The sequence below is a fragment of the Hypomesus nipponensis genome, chromosome 11 (assembly GCF_054491055.1).
Source record: "Hypomesus nipponensis isolate SF chromosome 11, ASM5449105v1, whole genome shotgun sequence".
In the NCBI taxonomy this organism is placed as follows: Eukaryota; Metazoa; Chordata; class Actinopteri; order Osmeriformes; family Osmeridae; genus Hypomesus; species Hypomesus nipponensis.
In genome coordinates, this window is record NC_140371.1 from 2423659 (window position 1) to 2436388 (window position 12730).

General features: G+C 47.6%; 3 protein-coding genes across 7 annotated transcripts in view; 2 read left to right on the top strand and 1 right to left on the bottom strand.

Moving 5' to 3' along the window:
- Positions 1–39: 39 nt before the first annotated feature.
- bag2 (BCL2 associated athanogene 2) lies at positions 40–1858 on the top strand. Its single transcript, XM_084709114.1, has 3 exons — positions 40–309; positions 758–867; positions 972–1858. The coding sequence occupies exons 1-3, from the start codon at positions 188–190 to the stop codon at positions 1367–1369; spliced, it is 630 nt and encodes a 209-aa protein (XP_084565240.1). The 5' UTR covers positions 40–187; the 3' UTR covers positions 1370–1858.
- Positions 1796–9170, bottom strand: rab23 (RAB23, member RAS oncogene family). Of its 5 annotated transcripts, XM_084709113.1 has the most exons (9): positions 8844–9168; positions 8602–8644; positions 8143–8269; positions 6799–7039; positions 5928–6013; positions 5632–5788; positions 5075–5157; positions 4708–4800; positions 1796–4600 (listed from the first exon to the last, which is right to left on the bottom strand). In XM_084709113.1, exons 4-9 carry the CDS (start codon positions 6951–6953, stop codon positions 4467–4469), a joined length of 708 nt encoding a protein of 235 aa, XP_084565239.1. In that variant the 5' UTR covers positions 6954–7039; positions 8143–8269; positions 8602–8644; positions 8844–9168; the 3' UTR covers positions 1796–4466. The 5 variants fall into 5 exon arrangements, with proteins under 5 accessions (XP_084565239.1, XP_084565236.1, XP_084565235.1 ...); XM_084709110.1 differs by lacking the exon at positions 8143–8269 and having other exon boundaries at positions 1796–4171; positions 4449–4600; positions 8602–9170; XM_084709109.1 differs by having other exon boundaries at positions 8602–9168.
- Positions 9171–9492: 322 nt separating this feature from the next.
- The window catches only part of prim2 (DNA primase subunit 2), a 62394-nt gene continuing 59156 nt past the window's right edge, over positions 9493–12730 (top strand). The window contains exons 1-5 of the mRNA XM_084667244.1: positions 9493–9636; positions 9770–9919; positions 10185–10297; positions 10608–10702; positions 12122–12242. Coding sequence (XP_084523370.1) covers positions 9775–9919; positions 10185–10297; positions 10608–10702; positions 12122–12242 — 474 coding nt within the window. The 5' untranslated portion in view covers positions 9493–9636; positions 9770–9774. The remainder of the gene's footprint in view (positions 9637–9769; positions 9920–10184; positions 10298–10607; positions 10703–12121; positions 12243–12730) is intronic.

Genomic DNA, 12730 nt, shown 5'->3' on the forward strand with positions numbered 1-12730 from the left:
CACCACCACAGTCTGGAGTGGGGTGGTCAGTAGAAACGGAACGGGAAGTTCCAGCCCATGTTAGGAAATGTTCCCTCGGGGGCGCTGTCTTGTTGCTGAGAGAAACCGCTAGATTGTGCTCCAAGAAACCTCGAGCTTTGAAGGTGTCAAAATCAGATCTCTCGGGCGTTAGATTAGTATTTTTACTATGGCGCAAGCGAAAATACACGCGAAGATGAATGAAGGGAAAGAAGGAAAATTTAGCAGATCGATGTCAATGGCAGATCGGTCAGGACGGCTTTTAGAAACTTTGGATGCACTCGAGATGAGGTAATATATGCGTACACCCCTGTATGTAGATTATTTTACAGTTCGCGGTATAGGGAGTTAAACGTTTAACATAGTCAGTTGTTTGCAACATGCCTTTTTGTTTGTTTTATTTCACAATTGCAACGACAAGTGTATAACAGCTGGTTTCAAATGCGCAACGCTGACTGTTCTAAAGATAGACGGCGAAAGTTGCCGCTGCGCCTTATCCTTTTTATGTCGCCTAGTTGTGGACCTTTAGCGACCAACATCCTGTAGCCTATCCCACATCGATATTAATTTGAATAACCAAACTGTAATATTTTGTGCTAAAGGCAGATTTATTTTAAATTGAAATGAACATGTGCGCTAGAGCCTACGGTTTGTGAGTTCAGCCAAGGCATACCATGCCACTGTCATCGTATTCCACTATCTACAAGTAATCTAATTATTTTACGACACTACTCATCAGGGTGGAGTCTTTACGAGAAGCTGCAACGTCTATGGAGCAGGAGAGAGAGTTCTTACTGGAAACAATCCAGTCCCTACAGAACAGTCAAGAAATGCGCACCATATGTGATGGTATATTAATCACTGAACTAGCATACGTTTTATTATATGCTCCAAACGTAATATTTCGTTGAAGCCTGATACGTTTAACTCTTTACACACATTTTTCTGTTTAGGAGAGAGAGAAGAACTGTCTCTAACTGCCAATCGCCTGCTGAACAGGACTCTTACTGTGGAGATCTCAGTAGGTACCCTAAGAAACCCCCAACAAGAGGAGGCGTTAAACAAGGCCACTGCTCTGATCGACGCGATAGTAGCGAAGTTGCTAGATGACATGGATAGTTCCAGAAAGGGTCTTTCGGCCCTGCTCGCAGCGTGCGTCACTGAGGCGCCGGCTGTCCCCATTGATCAGAAATTCCAGACCATCGTGATAAGCTGCGCCTTGGAGGACCAGAAGAAGATCAAGCGGAGGCTCGAGACTCTGCTGAGGAATCTGGACAGCGCCGAGAAGAACATCAAGATCATGGATCACCAGAAAGTGCAGGACAATGCCGCTGCCAATGGCCGCTTTTAAACCAAAATATCACAAGTCCTTATCTGGCTCCCATTATAATCCTTATGCAGAGACCATACCAAGCCACGTGTAGCACTTATACGGCATATTTTCCTAATGTGCCTTTTTTCTTAATACATTTCGTCATAAATATCAGATGCAGTTTGCCTGACAGACCCAATTGAGCATTGGCATAGTTGCACACCATGAAGGAATTCCACATGCAAATGTGATGAACATAAATATCGTACAAAACAATTAAGTCCTCAGTAATAAATGTATTTAATAATCTGCACATGCCCGCACATGTACAAGGAAATCTTAATATTGATGTTTTCAGAAAGTAAACCAACTCCACATGAAGAGAAGTTTCCATTTGACAAATGTATAATCTGCAATCAGTTGCTTTTTATAAAATGTGTTTCAAAAAATCACATCACTCTATAGAACAATCAAAGAAGAGGTTTTTAATGTTGTTATAAATCACCAATTAAACACTGTTTCCAATAACGCCCCACGTATTAGGATCTTTGTGACGCCCCCAGCTGGTTGGAAAGTACATTTAGGATGGATAGAAAACAAAACAAGCAAATCAAGAGGGCAAGACCAACACTACGCTGTGTCGAAATCAACATGTAGCTAGCACGTGTAACATTGTTACAGAATGAGTTTTACAGCAAAGCATTCAACACCCAATAGACTGCACTTAATTGTAAAATGTTTTTTTTCTTTCTCTTCAGGAGACACCGTGTGAGGTGTGGTCTGATTGTTAAAGTGCCTTGAACCATTTTAGTGGAACAAAGTAACTTAATTTTAACTACATAAACCACCAAGGGCTGACGTTCTGTTTGCGGTAGTGTTTTCAACAACGACCCTGGGGCGAGCAGAGACGAGCGCTGGTGAGCAGTGAGCACACAGGACAAGGCATCGTGGTTCTACATTCATTCACTCGCAGAAAAAAGACGAACTACCATTAGGCATGCATGTACCTATTTATACACCACTGATATCCAAACACTAACACAGCCACCAGTGTACAGTAGAATGATCCTTTGATACAGGGAACCTTGGGTTATTGATAAAGGCCCGTGTTGATGTCTAATTACACTGTCGCGATAAATACACAGTTGTAATACCAACCAACTTGGGGTGTCATATGTCATGGAGACGAGAGAAGGGCTCCTGTTTATCCGTACAGAGGTAAGAGCAAACCCAGGCAACAAAACACACGGTAACACCTAGAGTAGCAAAAAACTTAACACATGTCCGACACTTCACCCGTCTACGTGGTGATTTCCCCAGAACGTAGACAATCACTTCATACAAACGTTGCAAAATTGGGGGCAGAACACCACTGACATGTCACGTGGAGTTTGAAGTGCTTTCCCCACTATCACAGATTATACATTGTGTTTTTTTTCCGCCTGAAGATCTCCTCAAAGCTCTGAACAGACACTTGAGGCCCTGGACAGACAAGGCACCACAGCGGTGAGACAGACGATAAGACCAGGCACCACGCAGACACATTCCAGCACTGGGCAGAGGGCCGCAGGAATTTAAACCCCTCTTTCCTACTTCACGTTGAGATACCGCTGATCTCACGACTGGATTGTTAACAGCTGTGTCTTCGATGCACGAGCTACCCCACCCAGTCATGTAGGATCACAGACTACGGCGAGGAAGCGCGTGGACACCTCTGACTAGTGCTCGACACAAAGAAAGCGTCTTTCATGCGAGAGACAAATATCTGAAATTTAAAATATTTCCTTTAACATAAAATATATACTTTTAGTACATTTATAATATGTAGTGTTCACAAGTCGTAATTAAAACACTATCTGAATGACATATTATCCAAGATTAGCACAAGGGATACCCTCCCTCTACAAAGACCACCGTACCACAATGAAGGCTAAGCAAATGAAAGGTATGATGTAATGCAGCAAGGACGAAAATGTAAACAATATTTTTTTTTTCTTTTCAATGTTATCAATCGACAAAAAAAGACAATTGGGTCCGCTACTATGACATTTACCAGTACGCACCTCTGCATTTAAAATATGTGCTAGTTTCAAAGACGAGTATTTCACGAAATTGAACTTTCACTGCTGACATGCGCTCCACAAACACTCAACGTTTTATAAGACCTCTTGTCGAGAGGGTTTTGTGCGAATATCCGGTAATATTTGGTCATATAAGATCACATTCTATTAAGAAGTTGCCATATTACAAACCAACCACTGCAGTTTCTCTTAAAAATATTGATATTACAACAATAAAGTGACATTTATTAACTATTTGGCACAAAAATAACTAATGTTAAAACACTGCTTAGAGTCATATAAAAATACCTTTAAAAGAAAACACCACTTTACCCATCTCATTTTCATATCCATGATCCACAGTCTATGTTGAACCATATTCTATTAGCCTAGTCGTTAGAAAAATATGGTGCAAAGAAATGTTACAAAACAAAAGTATTGCACAGATGAACAGTCAACTCACATGGATAACCTGTAGAAATCACATATGACCATGCATGCATACACAGAAGTGTTGAGTTAATGATTTAGAGTGTAACTTTGACCCTGCAGCGTTTGTGAGGGGGGAACGGAAAAAATGGCAAAGCCGAACTCCATTCCCATGGACTCAGCCCATCCGGTTGCTGCTGTAGGGTTGTCGTACTGCGGTGCAGCCACTAGGGGGGGCGGGGGAGTTGAAAGGGCAGGATCCGATGCAGGTTCACGGCGGCCGTGACCACAGCCGTGTGACGCGGCTGCTGGTCAGAGCAGGTTACGCGGGGTGACATCTCTAGTGCAGCTTCTGGGAAGGTGGACCCATTAACAGAATAACCATCCATCCATCCACCGGAGGAGAGAGGAGAGGAAATCTGTCACCGTGGCTCGTGGGCAGTCTGGAGGCAAGGGCCTCCAGCAGCAGGCGGAGCTACAGCAGCCTCACCTCCAGCAGCAGGTGGAGCTACAGCAGGCTGCAGCCTCACCTCCAGCAGCAGGTGGAGCTACAGCAGCCTCACCTCCAGCAGCAGGCGGAGCTACAGCAGCCTCACCTCCAGCAGCAGGTGGAGCTACAGCAGTCTCACCTCCAGCAGCAGGTGGAGCTACACCAGGCTGCAGCTGCCAAACGGGTTCTTGTTCCTCTTGGTCCTCTGCTTGTTGGGCCTCAGGCTTATGACTTCGCGCCCGTTACTTGAGCTCTGGCTGGAGAGGGGGCCACTCGTGGTGTTGAAGACGCCTGGAGGGGGGCGGGGGAGACACCGGTCACATCACACAGTTAGCGTCACAGGAGGACATGACCACTGAGAGGCAGCAGGCTGGCAGAGGGAGACAATGGAACATTACCTATTTTATTGCTGGTCGTGTGAACCACTTCAGGTTCCTCTGCCGTTTGCCGCTTTAGTCTCTGAAGATATTTATCTGCTAGGTATTTGAAAACTGAATGAGAGCGAGAGGGGAGGTGAGAGAGAAGGGGTGTGTGAGAGAGAGAGGGTGGAGGTAGGGAGGAGAGAGAAGAAAAGCACAGATAGACACAAGAGAAGGTGGAGAGGGTTAGAAATGACATCTCAACAGGGAATCTATGGAATGTCTGGACCTGAATCTGGATGTGGTCTCTGTCTCCCATCTCCCTCCCTCTCCCTAATCACTCCCTCCCTCATTCCTCCCATCTCCCTACCTCCTCCCTTCCTATCTCCCTACCCTGGTGACTCACCCTCAGTAACATTGAGGTCCTCCTTCACAGACGCCCGGTAGAAGCGCAGCTTCAGCCGCTTGGCCAGGGCCTCGGCCTCCTCGCTGCACAGGGAGGAACACGCGTGTGTCAAAACACAGGTATACCCACACGTGTGTCAAAACACAGGTATACCCACAGGACAGGAAGGGGGGCGGGACAGGAAGGGGGGCGGGACAGGAAGGGGGGCGGGACAGGAAGGGGGGCGGGACAGGAAGGGGGGCGGGACAGGAAGGGGGGCGGGACATGAAGGGGGGCGGGACAGGAAGGGGGGCGGGACAGGAAGGGGGGCGGGACAGGAAGGGGGGCGGGACATGAAGGGGGGCGGGACAGGAAGGGGGGCGGGACAGGAAGGGGGGCGGGACAGGAAGGGGGGCGGGACAGGAAGGGGGGCGGGACATGAAGGGGGGCGGGACAGGAAGGGGGGCGGGACAGGAAGGGGGGCGGGACAGGAAGGGGGGCGGGACAGGAAGGGGGGCGGGACAGGAAGGGGGGCGGGACAGGGGGACGGGACAGGGGGACAGGGAGGTGAGTCCTACTTCTTGATGACGGTGTCGTCCAGCAGGTCGATCTTGTTCTGCACCAGGACCGTGGGGATGACCCCCACCTCCATCTCCACCTTCTCCCTCCAGCTGCCGATGGCCTGGAACGAGTCCCTGTCTGTGGTGGAGAACACCAGCACACACGCCTGGGCTCCTGCAGACACACACACGTCATGACTTAGACAGAAGCACTTCACATCGTCATCGTTTTCCTCGACAGTTCAATGGATGACATGTGTTAGAGGACCAGGTGTCATGGCCGCCGTCCCAGCTCACAGAGAGGGCTCTCTTACCGCGGTAGTAGGCCTTGGTGATGGCGTCAAACTCCTCCTGTCCTGCCGTGTCCCACAGCATCAACCTCACCTCCTCATCGTTCACCCTGGCAGCACACAACACAGGGAGATAAGGTTCTTCAACTCGCTAACTTCCTAGTCACAACACAGGGAGATAAGGTTCCTCAACTAGCTAACTTCCTAGTCACAACACAGGGATATAAGGCTCCTCAACTAGCTAACTTCCTAGTCACAACACAGGGAGATAAGGTTCCTCAACTAGCTAACTTCCTAGTCACAACACAGGGAGATAAGGTTCCTCAACTAGCTAACTTCCTTATCACAACACAGGGAGATAAGGTTCTTCAACTCACTAACGCCCTAGTCACAACACAGGGAGATAAGGTTCTTCAACTCACTAACACCCTAGTCACAACACAGGGAGATAAGGTTCTTCAACTCACTAACACCCTAGTCACAACACAGGGAGATAAGGTTCCTCAACTAGCTAACTTCCTAGTCACAACACAGGGAGATAAGGTTCCTCAACTAGCTAACTTCCTAGTCACAACACAGGGAGATAAGGTTATTTTCTGAAACTTCTATACCTCAAGTGTAGCAGACATATTTATCTAATTTTAGGCTTGTTACTGTTGTTTTGAAGTAAGTCATTTTTTAAGGGTTGGACACAGCAATTTAATGAGGTTTCTCCTCCGGTGACATTCTAGATGTCTACATCGCTAGACAACTAGAATTGTACATTGTAAGATGCTCTGCACATCCACAACACAAGCCCTGAAGACTAAGTGAATCTACCCACAGCAAAGCTACCGTGGGTAGATTAAGTGGCCGACGTGTTAACAGACAGCCCACATCTTCTAACGCTGCTTACAGTATCTGTCTCTCCAGGAAGTCCACGCCGATGGTCTTCTTGTAGTCGCGGGTGAAGATGCCTTTGCAGTAGCGCTGGATCATGCTGGACTTGCCCACGGCTCCGTTCCCCACCACCACCACCTTGATGGCCACCTCCATGTCCTCCTCCAACATGGCTGCCGCGCGCCTGCTCCCTCACCCCGCTCTCGCACGGCACGGGTCACTTCGATAGGACGTCAACTGGATCACCGGATAGGCACCTGGACGGGGCGCAAAATGTCAGCGTCACAGTCCACAGCTTGGTGAACACGTCTGTGTCACAGTTCACAGCTTGGTGAACACGTCTGTGTCACAGTTCACAGCTTGGTGAACACGTCTGTGTCACAGTCCACAGCTTGGTGAACACGTCTGTGTCACAGTTCACAGCTTGGTGAACACGTCTGTGTCACAGTTCACAGCTTGGTGAACACGTCTGTGTCACAGTGCACAGCTTGGTGAACACGTCAGCGTCACAGTCCACAGCTTGGTGAACACCTCAGCCATTTTGTCCTGGTGAAATTCTGACCAGAAGACTTGCAGACTGTATAATATAGCAGTACTGATGTTTGGTTACGCCCGTTGTCTTGGTTTTCTGACTCACATTTAACCAACTAGAGTTGGTGGTACTTTATCTGATGGACGCTACCTACTACAACTAAATATCCCAGAGAGGAAGGATAAATGACCTGTCTATCCATCCGCTTATCCATGTCTCTGTTTGTTCAGCGAGATGCTGTTTGTATGTGAGTGGAGGACGTGTTTGCACCTTGCTGTCCCCTGGATCTCATAAACCATCCCTGGCCAGGCCTGGTTCCCTGGTTTACAGCCGGGTGTAAACATTAGCCAACAATTCTGGACAGTCAGCCAACAGGCTCTTTCCCAGACCGACCAGGCTCTCAGTAAGACTGAGTAAGACCAGGCAGGTCTGCTACATCTCAGAGACGCCCTTCAGTCACCACAGTCTTACTGAGTGCCTGGTGGGTCAGTCCTGGTGAGCAGAGGTCTGGTCTGGGTTATGGCCTGGCTGACGTGGCAGACATTCATCCTTGACGTCATAAGAATCCAGATGCTTCGTCTAACTTGAGAATAGCTGACAATTTCAACTAAAGGAGACCCACCCCGATCTGGGAGAGGGTAGCGGCGGGGTTGTAAGCACACCATATCCCCTTTCCCGGCAGTGGGAATTGATGGAGAACATCAATCGCCTAGTCCCATCTATGCACAATTGTTTAGCCTTTTTAAACAATAAACAATAGCAAAACAGCTTAAGTGGCTTAAATTGTAAGGTGAAATGCATCGATCGACTATCCTGACAAATACGAACCTTTCATTTGTTGTACGCCGCTAACTACGCACATGGATGACTACAGCCACATTGAGACAGTGACACTAGTGAGTAAGTTGCTTCAGCAAAGTGCAGATTGAGTTTCGGCCTGTCTTCAGCTGCATAACTAAAGGGAGAGACGCACAGGGGTAACTGATACGATGCCTACGGGCTAATAAGACAGCTGCAAACATGCACATTTCTGGGCCTGTGCCGTTTGCAAAATAGTAATAGCTGCGAGATGCGACTTCAGTCCAGGCACATATCGTGCTTCAGATTATTGTGTGCGATGACCACATTCAACAGGTTCAAATCATGAGTTAGCTAGCACTAGCAGCTATATAAAATGTTAGCAAAAACATTGCTATGCTCGATAACACTAGGAATATCAAGTGTTGAGCTACGTTAGCGCATTTATCGGTCTAGACTACGTTAGATAGCTCGAAAGCCATCTCTTACCTGGTACTGCATCAAGTTACATATCTCCGTCCGAAGTCTTCCTCTGAAAAGATGTACGCTTAGTAAATAGCCAGCAGCGTGAGCTCTAGCAAAAACAGCAATGTCACTCTTTGTCGGTGGTCGAAGCCAGCTACTGTGCGCTGTCTGAAAACCAAGTGGCTATTATAGTTAACGTTACGTTAAATGCCACGACTGTAGCCAGCACCGTCGTCGGAGTAGACCGATTGCCCCGGCCTAGCTACCTTCAGCTGAGCAGAGGTGATACTCCCAAGTGCAGCAGAGACAGCGTCCAACTTGATGAATGGCGAGTTGATAAGGAGCATTAACTATAATAATATTATTGATTATCTATCTAAAAGTAAAAGAATAGCAACAACTCAACGCAGGGAGGAGCAGTTCTAGTATTGGCAATTGAAGAACATAAATACATGTTTGTGGCCTTTGCGATGTTGCCTAGTAGCCAAAATAGAAAACCCTTCTTTCGGTTGCTACAAACGTTGCGCTAGTTAGCTTCCGGTGGGCGGCAGAGTAGCCCCTTTTTAGGTTCGTTCGTTTAAAGTATAATTTCATTCTAAACATGCAAGTGCAGACCTGGCCAAAAACGACCGGCAGGTTGACGCAGATCTGGTGTTTTAACTAATATATTTATATGCTTATTGAACAACTGAAATGTATTCGAGAACAGCACTTCTTTTTGTATTCTCAATTCTAGCTACTTGTTACAGTTTTGAGTCAGTTTCCAGCGCACCGGCGGGGGGAGCTGTTATAATAAACAAAAGTCGATTTTGGGTACCTCGTTTACTTACAAGCGCATCTCTTCCTCACTTAAACTGCGTTGAAAGAATGCGCTGCCGACAGGCAAAAACGTTCCCATCGACGCCGGCGTACAAAACGAATAAAGAAGTGACGTAGTAGATACCGGTAGTACCACCCGAACATTTACCCGCGCTGGTGTGTAGATTACTCCATAATAAGTGGCGGGAGGCTTCAGTGTATTGTAAAACTGTTTAACGTTAGTTTTATTCAAATACGGAGGTAAGTTAACATATATTCATCCACACTGTTTGTCATGGGGACTTCCTTTTACGATGTAGCCCGTCAAAACGTGAAATGTGTAACTAAGTACATTGAAACCAGCTCTAACGCTAACATTTGACATTTCCTAAAGGAACCATGCAGTTTCCAGGCAGAAGAAAGAAGCTTGAAGCCGGGCCAAGGACCGAGCTTTACGGACACTGTCTACAGCTCTATGGCCAGCCTCCCACTGAAAACATCACCCTTAACGAGTTCGAGACGTTTGCTGTGGACAGGTTGAAACGTAAGATCACACAAACTGTTTTTGCATTGATTTGTAAACAACATACCACTATCAGTGGTCTTGGTAATTCCGTTTACAAATTTGTCTTAAACACTGACATCTACTCAAAGAGTATTGAGACTATGTACAAATATAAGAATTTCACAGGGCTAGTTTTACTGGATAGTTAATTTGTTGTCACTTTTGCAACAACTCAATTGAGAAAGTATCACACTGTCATGATGTATAAAAATTGTTGCATGCCCATATCTGTTTTAATGTCTAGTGCTGAAGACGGTGGAAAATTTGGGAGTAAGCTATCTAAAGACAAGTGACCAGTACTCCAAGAAATTGGACTCTGAGATCACAACCCTACAGTTCCCCTACAGGGCGTATGCTGTGAGTATGAGTGGACTTCCATTTACTTTTAGAAATATTCCTTCGAAACATCCCTACAAACAAAGCTTTCCACTATAAAACTCCCAATTGTTTTAGGATTGAAATCTACGAAACTTGAACAATGCACCTTTCCAAATGGTCCTCATATGTCAATGCTTGTGAACAATCTTTAAACAGAACGCAACAATCCCAATTTTGATCATCGGTCTTGAGTATCTGTTTAACCCATTGATTTACGGGAACATCTCCTTTGTACAAAACAAAAAGCTTGCATGGTCTTATAACAGCACTGATTTCAACTGTGTTTCAGGAAGACAAGAAGCCAAAAACAGGAGCCAGTGAGTACGAGAAGAGGAGGAAGGATCACATCTCACACTTCATCTTGCGGCTGGCCTACTGTCAAACGTACGTCTCCACAGAACACTCTGGGTCTCCACCCTGAGGTCTGGTACTCTGGGTCTCCACCCTGAGGTCTGGTACTCTGGGTCTCCACCCTGAGGTCTGGTACTCTGGGTCTCCACCTTGAGGTCTGGTACTCTGGGTCTCCACCCTGAGGTCTGGTACTCTGGGTCTCCACCCTGAGGTCTGGTACTCTGGGTCTCCACCCTGAGGTCTGGTACTCTGGGTCTCCACCCTGAGGTCTGGTACTCTGGGTCTCCACCCTGAGGTCTGGTACTCTGGGTCTCCACCCTGAGGTCTGGTACTCTGGGTCTCCACCCTGAGGTCTGGTACTCTGGGTCTCTACCCTGAGGTCTGGTACTCTGGGTCTCCACCTTGAGGTCTGGTACTCTGGGTCTCTACCCTGAGGTCTGGTACTCTGGGTCTCCACCCTGAGGTCTGGTACTCTGGGTCTCCACCCTGAGGTCTGGTACTCTGGGTCTCCACCCTGAGGTCTGGTACTCTGGGTCTCCACCCTGAGGTCTGGTACTCTGGGTCTCCACCCTGAGGTCTGGTACTCTGGGTCTCCACCCTGAGGTCTGGTACTCTGGGTCTCCACCCTGAGGTCTGGTACTCTGGGTCTCCACCTTGAGGTCTGGTACTCTGGGTCTCCACCCTGAGGTCTGGTACTCTGGGTCTCCACCCTGAGGTCTGGTACTCTGGGTCTCCACCCTGAGGTCTGGTACTCTGGGTCTCCACCCTGAGGTCTGGTACTCTGGGTCTCCACCCTGAGGTCTGGTACTCTGGGTCTCCACCCTGAGGTCTGGTACTCTGGGTCTCCACCCTGAGGTCTGGTACTCTGGGTCTCCACCCTGAGGTCTGGTACTCTGGGTCTCCACCTTGAGGTCTGGTACTCTGGGTCTCCACCCTGAGGTCTGGTACTCTGGGTCTCCACCCTGAGGTCTGGTACTCTGGGTCTCCACCCTGAGGTCTGGTACTCTGGGTCTCCACCCTGAGGTCTGGTACTCTGGGTCTCCACCCTGAGGTCTGGTACTCTGGGTCTCCACCCTGAGGTCTGGTACTCTGGGTCTCCACCTTGAGGTCTGGTACTCTGGGTCTCCACCCTGAGGTCTGGTACTCTGGGTCTCCACCCTGAGGTCTGGTACTCTGGGTCTCCACCCTGAGGTCTGGTACTCTGGGTCTCCACCTTGAGGTCTGGTACTCTGGGTCTCCACCCTGAGGTCTGGTAATCTGAATGTTACATCCTGGTCTGTTGGGTTAACAGAGCCCAGGAAGATTTATAGATGATTTAAGGAAAAATATATCAGAAAATGACTGGGTTCTAGTGTAAGTGCTTGTATAGGATGTGTGTCCTGGTGTGAGTGCTTGTAGAGGATGTGTGTCGTGGTGTGAGTGCTTGTAGCTTATGTGTGTGTGTTCTTGCAGGGAGGATCTCAGACGCTGGTTCATACAGCAGGAGATTGACCTGTTTCGCTACCGCTTCAACAATCTGCTCTCCAAATCGAAAACAGAGTTTCTGCATCAAAATAATCTCCATTACGACACGGTAAGAGCTCGTTTGTTATGGGGGCGATGCATCAGTGGTTTTCAGGGGATAACCCAACCATATTTATTTGGGATTATCCTGATAGGAAGTACACATGTAAGCATTTTCATGTACGTGCTGTTTCTTGCAGTTTTATATTTTCGTCAGCAGGTGACGCTATGAGCTTACAAAACTAGAAAGGCTGCAAAAGCTCATTGAAATAAAAGGCTGGGAAATTGTGTACATTCCATTTTCCATGCTTCTGAATCTAAATGTAAAGAGGCAGAAAGTTTATCTACAATGCTTCCAGCCAGCCTCTGTAAATTAGTACATATTTCTTCCCCAACCTTGCAATAAACATAAAAACTGTCAATTTCACAGTTTCCACCTTATGACAGGCAGGTTAAAAGTGTTTATCATATGCAATGGCCCAGGGAAAGCATTTCCCTCAACAATGTGTGACAGGCATCAGGTTAAGCCTGCTGTGGCCACAGGTGATTCCCAGCTGG

Bases quoted from the DNA above. Each gene is read 5' to 3' on its own strand.
- rab23 (XM_084709110.1), bottom strand. From the start codon at position 6,953: ATGTTGGAGGAGGACATGGAGGTGGCCATCAAGGTGGTGGTGGTGGGG. The intron at 5,789-5,927 runs GTAAGAGAGCCC...GTGTGTCTGCAG, and splicing joins CACCAAGGCCTACTACCGCG to GAGCCCAGGCGTGTGTGCTG. The intron at 4,801-5,074 runs GTGAGTCACCAG...GCTCTCATTCAG, and splicing joins GGACCTCAATGTTACTGAGG to TTTTCAAATACCTAGCAGAT.
- bag2 (XM_084709114.1), top strand. From the start codon at position 188: ATGGCGCAAGCGAAAATACACGCGAAGATGAATGAAGGGAAAGAAGGA. The intron at 310-757 runs GTAATATATGCG...ACTACTCATCAG, and splicing joins TTGGATGCACTCGAGATGAG to GGTGGAGTCTTTACGAGAAG. The intron at 868-971 runs GTATATTAATCA...TTTTCTGTTTAG, and splicing joins AATGCGCACCATATGTGATG to GAGAGAGAGAAGAACTGTCT.